This window comes from Telopea speciosissima, chromosome 2 (assembly GCF_018873765.1).
Source record: "Telopea speciosissima isolate NSW1024214 ecotype Mountain lineage chromosome 2, Tspe_v1, whole genome shotgun sequence".
Taxonomy (NCBI): Eukaryota; Viridiplantae; Streptophyta; class Magnoliopsida; order Proteales; family Proteaceae; genus Telopea; species Telopea speciosissima.
Window position 1 is genome coordinate 26,641,297 of NC_057917.1, and position 17,230 is coordinate 26,658,526.

At 38.9% G+C, this 17,230-nt stretch overlaps 2 protein-coding genes across 2 annotated transcripts in view; both read right to left on the bottom strand.

Annotated features, from left to right (window-relative positions):
- The window catches only part of LOC122651295, a 38,858-nt gene extending 23,550 nt beyond the window's left edge, over window positions 1–15,308 (bottom strand). The window contains exon 1 of the mRNA XM_043844630.1: window positions 15,302–15,308. The gene's annotated coding sequence lies outside the window, so the exon portion shown is untranslated. The remainder of the gene's footprint in view (window positions 1–15,301) is intronic.
- Window positions 331–807, bottom strand: LOC122650595 (secreted RxLR effector protein 161-like). Its single transcript, XM_043843997.1, has one exon. It carries the CDS (start codon window positions 805–807, stop codon window positions 331–333), a length of 477 nt encoding a protein of 158 aa, XP_043699932.1.
- Window positions 15,309–17,230: the final 1,922 nt, after the last annotated feature.

The window sequence follows — 17,230 nt, forward strand, 5'->3', positions numbered from 1 at the left end:
CCCCTACACCTTTGCCTTCTATTGTATAGGTCTTCTCTCCTTTGGAGTCACAACTCCAAGCTTTTCTCTTAGTCTCTCAAAACTATCTTTGGGAAGCAGCTTTGTGAAGATATCAGCCACTTGATCTTTTGTGGGAACAAATTCTAACCTCACTTCACCTTCCATCACCTTTTCCTTCAAAAAATGATATCTGATGTCAAAATGCTTGGTCCTTGAATGCTGCACCAGATTCTTGGAGATGTTGATTGCTCTCATGTTGTCACATTTGATAACCATAGGGTCATCACTTTGAATGCCAAAATCAGAAATTTGTCTCTTCATCCAAATCACTTAAGTATAACTGGCTACAGTTGCTATGTACTCAGCCTCTGCTGTAGATAATGACACTGACTCCTGCTTCTTACTATGCCAAGCAACCAAACTCTTCCCCAAGTAGAATGCCCCTCCACTGGTGCTCTTCTTATCATCATTGCTACCAGCCCAATCTACATCGGAGAAGGCTGTGAGAGTGAACTTTTCAATCTTAGGATACCATAATCCATACTCCGTTGACCCTTTCAAATACCTGAAAATCCTCTTCACTGCTAGCAGATGTGTTTCCTTTGGGTTAGCCTGGAATCTAGCTACTAGACACACTGGCTGTAGAATATCAGGTCTTGATGCTGTTAGGTACAAAAGACTCCCAATCATGGATCTGTACTGAGTCTGATCAACTGAGGGTGACTCATCACTGGAACTCAACTTGCAACCTACTAGCATAAGTGTTCCCACTGGTTTGCTATCCTCCACCATGAATTTCTTTAACATTTCCCTGATACTTCACTTGAGATATGAAAATGCCATTCTCCATTTGATTCACTTGCAAACCCAAAAAGTAGGACAACTCTCCAAGCATGGACATCTCAAACTCTGTCCTCATCTTTTTTGCAAATTTCTGGCATACCTTGTCACAGTGACCTCCAAAGATAATGTCATCCACATACACAACAACTACTAACTAACTGTTGTCCTCTGTCATGACATATGGATTGCTATCAACTGTTCCTTTCCTCAGGCCCAACTGTAGCAGGTAAGTGTCAAGTCTTGAGTACCAAGCCCTTGGAGCTTGTTTCAAACCATACAAAGCTTTCTTGAGCCTGCATACCATATCTGGATTATCACCAATCTCAAATCCGTCTGGTTGCTCAATGTAGACATCTTCTTCTAGATCACCATTCAGAAAAGCAGATTTCACATCCATCTGATACACTTTGAACCCCTTGAAGACTGCCAATGCCAAGAATATTCTGATAGACTCTAGTCTAGCCACTGGAGCAAAATTTTCATCGAAATCAATACCTTCCACCTGTGCATATCCCTTGCACACCAGTTTGGCCTTGTTTCAGATAACTTGTCCATCTTCATTCAGCTTGTTCTTGAACACCCACTTGGTGCCAATGACATTCTTGTCTGCTGGTCTAGGGACCAATTCCCAAGTATCATTCTTCTCTATTTGATCTAGCTCCTCATTCATTGCCTTGACCCAGTGTTCATCTTTACTTGCTTCATAGACTGTCTTGGGCTCTTCTTGAGATATCAATGAAAATGTGGATTTGCTTTTCCTTATTTTTCTTGTTTGTATTCCTTCATCTAGAGTACCAATGATTTGGTGAGGAGGATGCACTTTTGTCCACTTGTTATCTTTTGGTCTGCCATCTTTCTCTGTCTCTGTATTAGTGTCATGATCATCAGACTCTACTACAGGTGGCTTCTCAGTCTCCATCACTTCATCCTCTTCAACAATTTCAAAAATTGGATGCTCTGTTACAACAGGTCTAGAGTGAGGTAAATTCTCATCTATCTTTACATCTGAGCTTTCTACAATCTTTCCCAGTCGCTTGTTGAAGCACCTGTATGCCTTGCTCTTGGAACAGTAACCCAAAAATATACCTTCATTAGCCTTGTCATCAAATTTTCCCAAGTTTTTTTCCTTTCTCTTGATAAAACATCTAGATCCAAATACTTTAAAGTATTTCACTATAGGTTTCCTTCCATACCACATCTCATATGGAGTTTTGGTTTCATGTGGTCTCATCAAACACCTATTTAAAATGTGCCCAGAACTATAGACTCCCTCTCTCCAAAATCTTTTTGCAACAATGTTTTCAGAGAGCTTTGTTCTTGCCATATCTTGAATAGTTCTGTTCTTCCTTTCCACCATTCCATTCTATTGTGGAGTCCTTGCAGTAGAGTGTTGGATCTTTATCCCATGATCACCATAGAAATCTAAGAATTTTCTCCATGTGTACTCTTTACCTTGGTCTGACCTCAGACATTTTATTATCTTTCCAGTTTCATTTTCAACTCTTTTCTTGAAAGCTATAAAACTGTCCAATGCCTCTGTCTTGTCCTTTAGAAAAGATACCCAGGTCATTTAGGTACAGTCATCAATAAAAAGCCTGAAGTATCTTTCTCCTCCAATGGCCTCTGTTCTCATAGGACCACACAGGTCTGTGTGAATCAAGTCTAGGGGGTTACTTGTGTGATATTCCTTGAGTTTGTAAGTAGCTCTAATTTGTTTCCCCTTTTGACATGGCCCCCAAACATGATTTGTAGGTCTCTTGATCTTTGGAAGATCTCTCACTGCTTCCATCTTACTAAGCTTGGCAAGATTCTTGAAGTTGATGTGTCCCAACCTTCTGTGCCATAGCCAATTCTCATCCTCTTGGCTCAACATGCATTTATCTTCACTAACATCTGATAAGATATACAGATTGCCTGCAGTTCTGGTTCCCTGTGCCACTGTCTTTCCATTCTTTGTCTTCTTGATTACACATCCTTCTTTTGTGAAAAGAACCTCATGCCCACCATCACATATCTGACTCACACTGAGGAGATTGTGTTTGAGCCCACTCACATACAAGACATTGTTGGATTTGGGCTTTCCCTTGTCTAGCTTAACTGAACCTCTACCTTCAATCTTGGACCATCATTGTTGCCAAATCTCACAGAACCACCTTTCACTGCATTCCGGTTCAAGAACCTTTCCTTGTCTCCAGTCATGTGGGTGGAACATCCACTGTCAAGAATCCATGGTGCCTCACTACTATGAGCCTTGAAGGTTGTCTGCACAATCAAAGCATCATTGCTTCTCTTCTGTCTTTTCTCAACCCACACTGCTTTGTCAGATACTGATATAGGTTCTCTAGCTTTTCTTTGGGTTGACTGTGTATATCTCCGTACTTACTTCTTTGGGGGGTTTCTCCTCATAGTTCTATTGGGATGCCTCTGTGAAGGAAGAATAGTATTGCAATACCTTGCAATATGTCCCACTCTAAAACACCTGAAGCACTCTACTCTAACTTCTGCCAAAGGAGCAAACCTGTTATTGCTATTGAATATCACTGCTCTGTTTTTCTTTCTGCAATCTACCACTTTGTGCCCAAAGTTGTTGCATCCATAACAATACTCTTTGAAATTCTGACTCTGTCTTGAATCTCTGTTCTGACCTCTAAACTTGTGATAATTAACTCTGGTGTAGCCATCTTTGTTCATTCTTTGCTTGGTAGACTTATCAACATGTGAGTTCTTCTGTTGCTCCTTGACAAACCTTACTGGGTTTGTTCCAGTTCCATTTCCCTTGGTCTTCACAGTATTTGAAGATTCACTTTGAGAAAAACCAAGTCCAGTTTTGATGTGGGGTGATCTTTAGACACTCAAGATCTCATCTAGCATATTGTTTCCTGCCCTGCTAGAAGTAGGATGAGTAGTGTCAGTTATTTGAGTTTCAACTGCCTTGCCTTTGGCTCTCAAAATAGTCACTGGGGTAGTGATGTAGAAGCTTCAAGATAACTCTTCTCTTGTACTCCTTCAAGTTCTGTTCTCAGTTTTTCAATTTCTTTCTCAAGTTCTTCACATTCTGTGCACTTGAGAGATAGACTGGAGGTGGTATCATTTATTACATGATCCATTTCCTCTATGGTGACTGTCAACTCTTTGACTGTTGTCTCTGACTTTTCAAGTTGATTTTTCATTTCTTTGTTTTTCTTCCTCTCTTCTTTGAGATCAATTAAACCAGAGTACAACTCACCCACATTGTCAACTTCACCCTCAGGTTCTTCTTCATCATAAGATTTTTCTTGTGTTGTAAGTGATTTGTCATCTTCAATGACATTGAATAGGACCTCATCATCTGAGTCACTTTCTTCATCTGTTTCCTCTTCAAAAGAGGAACAATCCTTCTTAGTCAGCCAACTTTTCTTCTTGAAGTAGGTTTTCTTTCTCTTTGGAAAGAACTTTTCTTTCCCTTTTTGTCACTACTTTCTTCCTCTTCATCTTCTGATTCATTTAGTTTCCCTTTCTTGGGACACTTAGAAGCGAAGTGTCCAATGCCTCCACAGTTGAAGCATTTAAAAGGAGTCTTTCCCTTGTATTTGCCTATTCCCTTCTTGAATTTTCTAGCCAAGTAGGCTATGAGTTCATCCTCAGAATCTTCAAATTCTTTTTCATCTTTAATTTTTAACTTCTTAAAGGCCTTGAAAGCTGCTTCTTTATCTGTAGGCTTGGGCTTGATCATCCTCATTTCATAAGTTGTTAAAATTCCATGAACTTCATTCAGACTTAATGAATTCAAGTTCTTTGACTCTTCAATTGCTGAAACTTTTGGATTGTAAAAATCTGGTGGAGTTTTGAGTACCTTCTTCACCACTACTGAGTCAGTGAGTTGCTCCCCTAATCCTCTAATGGAATTGACAATCTCATTTACTTTGTTCAGATAGTGTTCAATATCCTCATCCTCAGTCATTCTCATACCCTCAAACATATTCCTGTGATGTTGCAATTTTGCTTCTCTTATATTCTCATCTCCCTCATGAACATTTAGTAGTTTGTCCCAAATTTCCTTGGATGTTGTACATCTTGCAATTCTGACAAACTCAGTTGGAGATAGAGAGCTATGAAGGGCATTCAGAGCCTTTACATCATTCTCTATCTTTTTCATCTCAAACTCAACTACAATTTCATATGTGGAGGGAGTGTATCTCACCTTGATTGCCATCCAAACATTGTAACCCAATGATTTCAGGTAAGCCTCCATCTTTATTTTTCAAAATCTGTAACTTGTTCCATCAAAATAGGGAATCCTACTGTGACCACCATGACTGTGATGTGATGCCATTTCACTGCCTCTCAAGACTAAACCCGAAGCTGTTAAACTTCCTCCCTGGAGTACCAAGCTTTGATACCAATTGTGGTTCCCAGATCGACTAAGAGGGGGGGTGAATCAGGGTCTAAAAATTCTTTCCAATTTTTGCTTCCAACCGTGCAACACTAAATGACTTGTTAGCCTGAACACTCAACTGCTTGCCACTAAGCTTGCTTGTACAAACAAACACACACAATTCACATGCACACTCGCACTGCAACCACTATGTGGCCAGGCATACTAGGTGTACACCCCATCTTGCAGAACACAACACTTCTAAACAGATACACGAACATAACATAAGATATACGTGGTTCAACAAATTGCCTACATCCAAGGAGTAATACCCTAACTAGGGTTTTGTATTTACTCAACACAGACTGTGAATTCAACTGCAACGACAGTCCAGGTGATGCAACACCTGCTTCCACCTAAGCACCCACTCAGGCTAGGGCACCCACCCCTCTTCTAGTCAAGCACCCATTTAACTGGTTACAATATATATGAATCAATAACAAAGTAAATGCAAGTCTCACCCCCTTACAACATATGCCATAGATTTATCAACAATATTCAATCTATGCAAAAATATAAAAGAACTAGCAAGTTTCAAAGTGACCCCCTTGACAATAGCACTTTGAGTTGCTTCACAGAGATCTCCAAGTATCACTGGAATCTTCAATTGACCCCAAGATAGAGGAGACTTAAATCTTCAAGTTAACTGGCACCCGTTCTTGTTTCCACTTAATCTTTGAAAAGCTTCAAAGTAACATCACCACTCAACAATCAACAATCTTGAGCTCTTCTTCTTCAATGGAGCACCACCACACACATCTTTACTTCAATGGGCCTTCAAAACCATGCTCATCATGATTCATGGACTGATTTCAATGCATTCTTCAAAGGGAGGAGAGCTTCCACTAAGAAAATCCAAATTTTTCAATGAATATTACCCCTTTTTTTCAGGGAGATAGATCTCTTCAAAATGAGCACACTGCAATTTGGATGGACCAAAACGGCCATCAGATGAGGAAGTTATTGCATTTTTATTTTGACTAATGAGAAGCTTAAGAATGGAATCTTTTGTGCCTATGTATGGTGAGCTAGCGACGCATAGGATCAAAGGACCATGAGGGTGTACCAGATAAGTCATGATGAAAACCATTAGATTGGCATAGGAAGATGTGGCATAATAAAGATCGTCAGATCAAGGTCAAAAAGTAAAGACTGATCACATCAGTGGTCAGATGACATGTCGCTCTGTGGTTGGTCGTACGACCATGGACTTTCATCTTGTCTCCTTTGGAGATAAAGCATGTTGACCTTCAGATCTGGATCTGTACCTGATGTAAGGGACATCAACGAACCAGGGCTATGCTATTAGCAACTAGAGAGAGCTTTTAGAACACGTGCCTCTCACATAGTAAATGAAGTACTTGGAAATTGAGAAAACGACTTTAAGAACTTCCAATCAGATTCCAAGACATGGAATCTAAAGACTATCTTTGAAAAGTCTTCATAAATTCACTTAATAGAGCAAAATTTTGAGAAGCATGCCTTATCTTTCCAAAAGCTGACATGACTTCTTCAATACTCAAGTGCAATCAACCATAACTTTTGCAAATCCAATTGGATTCAAATGGAATCTTTTAAAAACTTCATTCGTTGAAGACTTGTAGCCTTAAACCATGATGTTTGTAAATTGCAACTAAGCCCATATCTTCATCTTTTTATGCCATTGTAGACCAAATTGCTAATAAATTGCAACGAAAAACCCCTGATGCACAAAAAAGCTCAAAACGATTACAGAAGCTCCATAAGGAAATGAAGCCAAAATTTGGCTAAGTATAGGAAGCTCTTTAAGCTATGGACTTCAAAAGTGTAGCAAATGCTGCTCTTTTAAGCAATGGACTTCAAAAGTGTAGCAAATGCTCCAATTGTTTATACACCATTACCAGACCACATCACCTAAATCATTTCATTGCCTGACCACTTGGCTGCCACCTCAGTCAGGTTAGGCACCCTTTGTGGGTCCACAATGTGTGGGGCCCACCACCCAATTTCTCTCTTCAAATTACCATATTGGCCCTGAGTGATGCAAAAGGACTAAAATGTCCCTGAACACTTCCAAAACCTCTCAAAATCACCTACGAACATGTTTGCACTTGGTTGCCATCAATGACAACCCATTACCACTACTGCCAATGGACCAACATATTCCACACAGATCGAGTCAAAAATCGAGCTTGCGTAGGGAGGGATCAACTTGAAGGACCTTTCACAATAATGGAGGAGCTTCGTTTAGAGAATCAGGTTGCACATTCACATTCCTTCGAGATGTGATGGAGGTGCTTCATTCGGAGAAGCAAGTTGGACCTTTCACAACAATGGAGGAGCTTTCATTCCTTGGGCGAGTATTACAAAGGAGAGTGTGAGCTTGGATCATGAGACACCAGGTTCGAGTTCCTTGGGTTGAGCTTTGCTGGTGAGAGAGATGACTTGTTTTTAGAAACACAAAAACACCTCAGAGTTGTTTCTTCAAATCCTTTCTTGGCCCATAAATTACCTATAAGTTTTAATTTATGTTTCAGGAAATAGGAAAAACAAAACACTTTTATCACACAGTTTTTAAGGTGTTTTTCCGTTTCTTAGAATAGAAAAACACAAAAACAAGAGTGTTATCAAACGTTACCTAAATTTCCATGACTACAAGAGAATGCTTAGGAAGAGGGTTGAACTGTTAGAATTATATTTGGAATATAATTTCATATTCCCTAATATGGATTAATATTAAATAAAGCAAAACTCAGGCTAATTATGGTATTGGTCTAATTAAGGGGGTCATTGAGTTATATTAGGAATCCTATGTGGACTGGCTTTAGTGTGGGCAGATAGATTCCTATTGGGACTATGATGAATCAGACCCTATAGGAATTACTATATAAGGAGAGCTAGATCCCCCCTCTGCCCATAACAACTTATTATCCTCAATTGCTATTGAGGAGTGCATTTTGGATAGAGAGGGAGATATTCAGTGTTCATCATCCCTGTGTATTCAGTATTCTCATCAAGCCAGTTACTTTGGGAATAGAGGGGAAACACCTAAATCTTTGGTCTTTATTTTTCTTTGCGATCATCGTTACTATGGATGCGAATCAAGGTTGGTGGTTCTATCCCCATTTTCTATTATTTATTTGGTTGTGTTCTTGAACGCCCTATGGAGATCCTAACTTTTGGGATTTTGTCCCTATTTAGATTGAGTTAATCTAACATGTGGTATCAGAGCCTCCATAGATCTGTTCTTGAACCTATATGGATTCAAAATAATAGATCATGCTAAGGGAATTGAAATTTTTTTGATTCGAATCAAGTTTTTTAGGGTTTTTTCAATTTTTTAAAAAACCCGTACGGACACTGGCATTCTGCCAGATTTTTTCTCTAGCGAAAGTCGAATCTAACCAAATGGGTGCGTAAAGCTCAGAATTCTGAGAATTTTGGTGGGTGGACCGTCCCCGGTGGCCACGGGACACGCCCTCACGTGCCGGTGGCAGCCACGAGTGGATCTCACTCGCCGATAAGTTTAAAAAAAAAAACAAAATTCTGAGAGTTACTATCGTGCACCTCTTACCTGTTTAGGGTTTTGCTAACGTGCACCAGTCAGGTCCGGTCGACCTATTTCCCGACCCGATGACCCAAAATTTCAACCCGAATAGGGTTGACCCAGGCCCGATTGGGCCGATCTTGAACCGATTTTATTGAACTGGGGTTGAACCACATTAAATTGGTTTGATCGTACAGACCGGTTTGGACCAGTACAGTCAACCATTTTTTGGCCTGAAATTTGATTCTCTTTTTCTGGGAGCTACGAAACTCCGTTTGGGGTCCCATTTTTTGCGTTGGCTCTGTTTTTCTGTGCTCTACACAGTGGTACCCTCTATTTTGATCAAATATGCATATTTTAAATATTTTTGGTATTCTTTTAATGCATGCCATTTTCTAAAATTTATCGGTTCATTCCATTGGGAACCGAACCAATTTTCTGACTTGCTGGAATACCTACCTTGAGGAACAGAATTGTTGGTTTTTTGTGTTAGTTTTAAGACATTTGAGGCCCTTATCATAAATCATAAAATAACACAAATTATTTAAAGATGTAAGTAATTTTGAAAAATACCAAGAGAGGGTTCCATGGGTTCGACAGGATGCAGCCACCAAAGCGACCTTCCTTGTTGGATTTGTGAAACACCGGTCTCATACAGTTATGGGATGTCCTTCAATTCTGATGTGTGGTCATACACCCAAAGGTGGTGATCATGTATTGGTACTTGAAGGGGTACATTTACAGTATGCATGTGAATAGGCTGACCCTAGAATTTTGCACACCCAAAGGTGGTGGATTTTGAAAGTTGAGTTGTATTCCCATGGCCACTATGTAGGGATTTTTACAATTGCATATCAGCCCAAAGGTGTTTTCACAACGATGTGTGTAAAATTCTCATTAGCTTATAAGGTTTCAAGCTATACTTGCATCATGCTGATTATTGTACTGTTCATTGTTTAAATTTTTAGTCACTTTTTCTGTCAACAATAACATGGTCACTATTAAGGTTCTTACTGGGTCAGACCTTAAGAAGTGGAAAGAGGACATTATATTTACTATGAAAATGGCAGATGTGCACATGTCCCTTGTTATGTATAAACCAATGGATCTAACTGTTGATAGTATTGAGGACGAAAAATCTGTGCATGCTGCATGGCAAAAGAGTAATCGACTCAGTATACTGTCCATAAAGAGGTCGATACCGGAACACCTAAAAAGTGGTATGCCTGACCAATATACTGCCAAGGAATTGCTAGATGCAATTTCTAAGAGATACAGAGTTTCATTGAACACTAAGATAGGGACACTTTTGCAAGAGCTGTTTAATATGCAATATGATAGTTCTGAGGGTGTTAGGGATTACATTATTAGGATGGTTGATTACCAAACTAAACTCAAGGCCTTGAACATTCCTCTTCCAGATGCCCTAATTGTCCATCAAGCCTTAAATACCCTATCTTCTGAATTTGACATCATTCAAACCAACTACATTTCCCAGGATGGAGTCTGGAGTATTAATGACCTAATTTTTAGGGTTGTGTTTGAGGAAGAGAAACTGAAGAAAGACAAAAAGCATGCTGCCCTGTTTACTTCCAAAGCCCGTAAGAGTAAAAAGTCTAAAAACCAAACTCATAAGTCTGTCAATAAACAGTCCGATCAGACTAACAATTTGGGACCCAAGAAAGACTCTTTGAAGAAAGAGAGTGATCGCTGCTTCTTTTGCAAGAAGAAGGGTCACATAAAGAAGGACTACGACAAATACAAGGCTTGGTTAATCAAGCCCAAGCAGTCATTAGGTAACGATTCTTTGGCTTTTATTTGTGAATTCAATCTATCAGAAGCCCCATCTAGTTCTTGGTGGCTAGATAGCGGTGCAACTAACCTTGCTGCTTTTACTATACAGGGGTTCATAAACTAGAGGAGGCCAAACAAGGATGAATCAAGGCTGGTCGTAGGAAATGATGGACATTCTGATGTAGAGTTCGTGGGAGATATCATTTTATTATTAGATTCTAGTTTTAATTTGACTTTAAAGAACACTTTTTATGTACCGTCCTTTAGGCGGAATTTAATTTTGGTTTCAGTTTTAGATATTAGTGGTTACTGATGAGCACATTTATATGTGAAATCTTAGGGCATAGAGCATGCATTTTATCACATTGGACAGAGTTACTCAGTGCTTTCTTGTGCTCTTTAGGTTTTTGGGCTAATTATTACTATTCTGGATTATCGGGGGCTACATCTCCAAATTTACACGTAAAGCTGTCCAATGTTTTTGCATGTCTGTGTTCAGAGCTAAATTTTGAGCAAGATGGACGTGACGGAATTTAGTTACGCATCCGTTTAGGCCTCCATGCAGTTGATTATTCTTTTCAGCCCAAGATAGGATAATGGGTCAGAAATGAGCTGTAATGCAAGCCCATAGCTATTCTACCACTTCCCAAGGACATTTTTGGCATCAAAGGAGGTATTTCTAATCAATGGTGGAGATCTACTGCAAGTACAGGGCCATTTTGGTAATTTTTCATTCTTGAAAAGAGAGAAGGACTGCTACCCACATGAGGGGGGACCCACATTGTCAACCCTCCATGATTTTTGAAGGCACTAAGCCCTCTACATTTTTTTTAGGGAGCATCATTGCTCCACGAATTTTGAAGGACAGATTTGGTACTTTATTAATTATGAGTGGAGTCCTAGTCATCCTCATCACACTCTCTCTCCTTAAGGGCACTTTTGGAATTTTACTATGGATAGATTTCTTTTGAAAAAGACGGTCTTATCTTTGGAAGATTGAAAAGTCAAAGATGCCTTTATTTCATTGCTTGGAGAAGACACCTACAAGGAAAAGACAGCACAAGATTAGAATTAGAAGGTTACTTTTTAATAAATAGAAGGTTTATGTAGCTAGGATTCTCTTCTCTTCCTCTTTCTATTTTTTCTCTCTTTTCTTGGGAGTCCAGCATTGTAAAGGAGGAAGGAGAAGGGAATATTCCACTATTTTTAGATTTCCTTCTCCTATTCTCTCTCCTCTCCACGATTTGTAGAAGGAGATAGGCCCCAAAACCGTGGAGACCCTGTCCCTCTTCCCTCTTCTCCCTTCTCCTTTCCCCTTCTCCATATAAATACCCTTGCCCTTTGGGTTGTAATAAGTTAGTTTCTAGTTCAGTTTTTGGTTCAAATTATTAGTGACATTTCTTCTTTTCTTCTTCTAGTTTTTGACTTTCTAAGTTCTAGTTTGATTTCATGCTTTCAATTCCATGGTTGTAATGCTTTTGATTCATGCTTTAATTTTATGCCTTCAATATGATTGTAATAATTCTAGTTTAGTTTCAAGCTTTCTAGTCTAGGCTTCTAAATTCTAGTGAGAAGATTTAGAAGACTTGGAAGAGGAAGCCATGGTAGGATTATTCAAGTATTCAAGCTTCTTCAACTACATTCATACAAAGCCTAATTAGTTCATGCAATTTAACTTTGGTAGAAGGGAGTATCAATTTCTTATTTTTATTTTTGTGTTCTTCTTTTTCTTCTTAACCTCTTAATTCTTCTAGTTTCTAATTTCTTCTTCTTATTCTCTACCTCTTTCTTCTTCTAGTAGTTTTGTTTTATTAGTATTTTCATCTCCATTGATCCCTCCATTCTATTAGGAATTTTCATTCTCCACTGTTTTTATTTTCATTCTCATTCTCTATCTCTCTAATTCAATCATACTTTTAGGACTTTTATGTTTTTTATTCACTATTATCATCATGCATTGTGGTAGGATTTTAATTTAATTATTTTTGTTTATTTTTTAGATTTGATAACACCATTTCTAGTGTGATATCAACTTCAATCTGGTTCAAGCTTCAATTAGTTAGTTCTATTTCTTTGATTTTTAGTTTTTGATTGTGTGGTTGTGGCAATTTAATTCCTCCAATTTCGTCAATCCGCGTTAAATGCATAATAGGTTAGATGGATGTGTGTTAGGCCGTAGATGCTTGTGAGTTAGGATCTGTTAGTTTAATTGCCGTTAGTTTAATTCAACAATTTAATTAATTTGGTTCTCTTTACGTTACTTTTAAGTGAGTAAAATAGAGTGGTGTACATCTCCTTGAGTTCGACCCATAGCTACGATTGATCCGTACAGTAGTCCTCCACTCTACGTCAGAATCCAATTGGAGTCGTCCATAGGTGGCTTGTGAAGACTATACGGGTTCCCTTGCTGTCAACCTATATGGCAACCTTACAGCTTTAGAACCATTGTTTCAATCCTTGAGGGCAATGCACCAACTGTCTATTTATTCCCTCTTATTTTTAGTGAATTCTTTCTAGTCTTTTATTTTTCTTTAATTTTTCTAAGGGAGACCTTAATTTGGGATAGGTGGTTAGTTTATGCATGTCTGGAATAATGGGAGGTACACCTCCACCTATGACTTTAGGGGAAAGGTGGAACCAAGTTAAGGCACCTATGACTTTGGAAGAAAGGTGGAACCATGCTAAGGCACCTATGACTTTGGGGGAAAGGTGGAAACAGGCTAGGGCGGCCAAAAGTAACGAGTTAGAGAACCACTTTGCACTACCCTAGTAAAATTTTGTTCTCCAACCCAACTATGGGCTTTCAAAAAATTTTGATTGGTCACATCCCCAGGCTATCTATGTTATGGAAGGATGCCCTAATCTTTATGGGGGTAGCTATGGTGATGAGAATGTGAGTCCTCTATTTCAGTACAATTCTTTTGGCACTTACAATCAGGGGTGGAGTGATCATCCCAATTTCTCGTGGGATCAATGGAATAACCAAGCTAGACCACCCAATTTCCAAGACCATGGTCAGTTTGGTCCTCCAATGCCCAACCCTCCATTGAATCTCAGTGAGCCACCTCTCCTTGAATAATATCTCCAACCCCCTGAGTTTCAGAAAATGGATGAGGAGGCCAGACTGAGTGAGGTTGAGAGGAACATTGCCCTTCTCACGACAAGCCACAATAACATGGAGAAGCAACTCTCTCAACTAATCACCATGATGCAAGAGGAGAAAATAGGTACATTACCTAGTCAGCCTAAACCTAATCTATGTTACCAGATTCCAGTTCAGAATGAACCGCCCCATCCCCAGTTTAATGATGTTGAAAATCCACCATCACAGTTTGAAGTTAATGAGAGTTACCCCCAACAAAATGATTTTCAAGATGATTTATTTGTTGAGACTGAGTTTCTTGAAGATGTTAGTGAAGCAAAGTTTGATGAGCTACTTGGGGAAGTCCAACTTTTGCCTGAAATTTATGATCTTAGTAAGCCTAGTGTTTCCATTGATTTAGAAACAGATTTTCATGATAGCATGGAAACCTAAGAAATTCGATCCCCCCCCCTCTCTCTTTGGAACACCCAAATGATTGTCATTTTGAGGATTCAAATGTCCCGTATGTTGATTTGTCGAAACCTCTTAGGTTTGATGATTTTATTGAGGAAGACAATGTTAGTCATGATGCTCCCCAAGCATATTATCGTGATCCTGATTTGGCAACCCAAGTTATGCAAAAGGCGGATAGTTTTAGTGCTAGGATTGATTTGAGTAAACCTACCATTTTTTATGATTATCTTGATGAGGTTACTGATATTCATGATCCTTTTGATGCTTGTTGCGATCCATTCTTGGTTGGTGCTTGCGATAATGACAAGCATTGCATTGACCATAGAAAGGAATCGGAGGATTTGTCTACAGGGACTATTTTTCACTACCTTCGTTTTCTACTATCCCATGAGGACAGATTTTCCTGTTGGGTATTTATCATTTGTGCTTAACTTTCATATTATTTCTCGCTTTATTAAAATTCATGGTCGAGTATTTTCTGGTTCTGAAGCTCTTTCTACATTTACCGGCCATGGATTGAGGTTTCTGTTGCTGCCCCTAGTACTTTTTGTAGAGATCATGACTCTTCATGATCCTCTGTGTTGATCTCCTGGTATGTATCCCCTCCCTTGTCCTTATTCCTTCTTTTCTGCATGCATTAAGGACATTGCATGAATTAAGTCTGGGGAAGGGGGTGTGTTGGACTTAATTGGTGAATTTTGTGAATTTTGATTGTGGTGGTAGTTTGGTTTTGTGCATACGTTTCTTTGATTGCGAAGCGAGAGAGAGAGGCAATTAGGTGCCCTAGCATGCGAAATAATAAAAAAATCCCTTTTCAAGGACGAAAATTGGTATGTATCCGATGAGAGGGACTGAATTGGAAAATATGAGCGTTATTTCATTTGATGGCTAGATTCCTCTATGTGTTTTATGGACCCTTTAATCTTTTGGCTAGTAGTTGAAACCAATTTGTTTATGGCAAGGCAAGGCATGAAAGTGAAAGTGAAAGAAAAAAAAAAAAAAGAGAGAAACAAAAAGGAAAGTGGAATTCCTTGAGACTAGATAGGGCACTGTTGCCTTAGGAAGTAGGGTGACTTGTTCGAAATTCCTTGGGAGGAAACTCAAAAAAAAAAAAAAAAACCTCTTGCATCAATGTCTCAATGTCTTATGGATATATGCAAAAAGCGAAGCTACCAAGTATTTGGGTGTCTGGTATATGCTCCACCATGTCATTCAGAGAACAGTAGTGGAGTAGAAATAGAGTTTACTGTTGTGAAAGAAAGTGTTTTCTGCCTTAATGCCTGAAAAGAAAGTATAGTAAAAAATACTTAAAGCCTAAGTCTTTGGTTTCATCGATGCTATGGGGGGGGTTTACTTGAAGGTGAGTAGTGTTCAGAAAATATGAGGAGATCTCTTGACCTTGATGCATGCTTGTTACTTGAATTGATGTGAGGTGATAAAATTCAAGTGTGGGGGAACCTTTGGCTCCTTGATCTTTAATTGAGTATTTTTTTTGGGATTATGAGCACTTTCCTACTTATGCCATGATTGAAATTTGCAGGATTCTTTTTTATTGAATTTTGGGTGTACATTCACTGCAAACACCCACAAGACAAAACTCATCCACTAGGGGTAACCTAGGGGTTTAAAGGCTTGTTGCACATGCCAAGTGCAACCGTGATTCCTACGAAAGGGAGTTAGGACTTTTTACATTCTAGGTTAGTTTTTCTTTTTGCTTACTTGAGGACAAGTAACGTTCAAGTGTGGGGGAATCTGATGAGCACAATTATGTGTGAAATCTTAGGGCATAAAGCATGCATTTTACTACATTGGACAGAGTTACTCGGTGCTTTCTTGTGCTTTTTCAGGTTTTTGAGCTAATTATTGCTATTCTAGACTATCGGGGGCTACATCTCCAAATTTACACGTAAAGCTGCCCAATGTTTTTACATGACTGTGTTCAGAGCTAAATTTTGAGCAAGATGGACGTGACGGAATTCAGTTACGCATCCGTTTAGGCCTCCATGCAGTTGATTATTCTTTTCAGCCCAAGAAAGGATAATGGGTCAGAAATGAGCTGTAATGCAAGATCATAGCCATTCTACCACTTCCCAATGACATTTTTGGCATCAAATGAGGTATTTCTAATCAATGGTGGAGATCTACTGTAAGTACAGGGCCGTTTTGGTAATTTTTCATTCTTGAAGAGAGAGAAGGACTGCTACCCACATGGGGGGACCCACACTGTCAACCCTCCACGATTTTTTAAGGCACCAAGCCCTCCACGTTTTTTTTTAGGGAGCATCAGTGCTCCACGAATTTTGAAGGACAGATTTGGTATTTTATTAATCGTGAGTGGAGTCCTAGTCATCATCACACTCTCTCTCCTCAAGGGCACTTTTGGAATTTTACTATGGATATATTTCTTTTGAAAAAAATGCTCTTATCTTTGGAAGGTTGAAAAGTCAAAGATGCCTTTATTTCATTGCTTCGAGAAGATACCTACAAGGAAAAGGAAGCACAAGATTAGAATTAGAAGGTTATCTTTTAATAAATAGAAGGTTTATGTAGCTAGGATTCTCTTTTCTCCCTCTTTCTATTTTTTCTCTTTTTTCTTGGGAGTCAAGCATTGTAAAGGAGGAAGGAGAAGGGAATATTATATTATTTTTGGATTTTCTTCTCCCATTCTCTCTCCTCTCCACGATTTTTAGAAGGAGAGCAGCCCCAAAATCGTGGAGCCCCTCTCCCTCTTCCCTCTTCTCCGTTCTCCTTTCCCCTTCTCCCTATAAATACCCTTGCCCTTTGGGTTGTAATAAGTTACTTTTTAGTTCAGTTTTTGGTTCAAATTATTAGTGAAATTTCTTCTTTTCTTCTTCTAGTTTTTGGCTTTCTAAGTTCTAGTTTAATTTCATGCTTTCAGTTCCATGGTTGTAATGCTTTTGATGCATGCTTTAATTTTATGTCTTCAATATGGTTGTAATAATTCTAGTTTAGTTTCAAGCTTTCTAGTCTAGGCTTCTACATTATAGTAAGAAGATTTAGAAGACTTGGAAGAGGAAGCCATGGTAGGATTATTCAAATGTTCAAGCTTCTTCAACTACATTCATACAAAGCCTAA

Bases quoted from the DNA above. Each gene is read 5' to 3' on its own strand.
- LOC122650595 (XM_043843997.1), bottom strand. From the start codon at position 807: ATGTTAAAGAAATTCATGGTGGAGGATAGCAAACCAGTGGGAACACTT.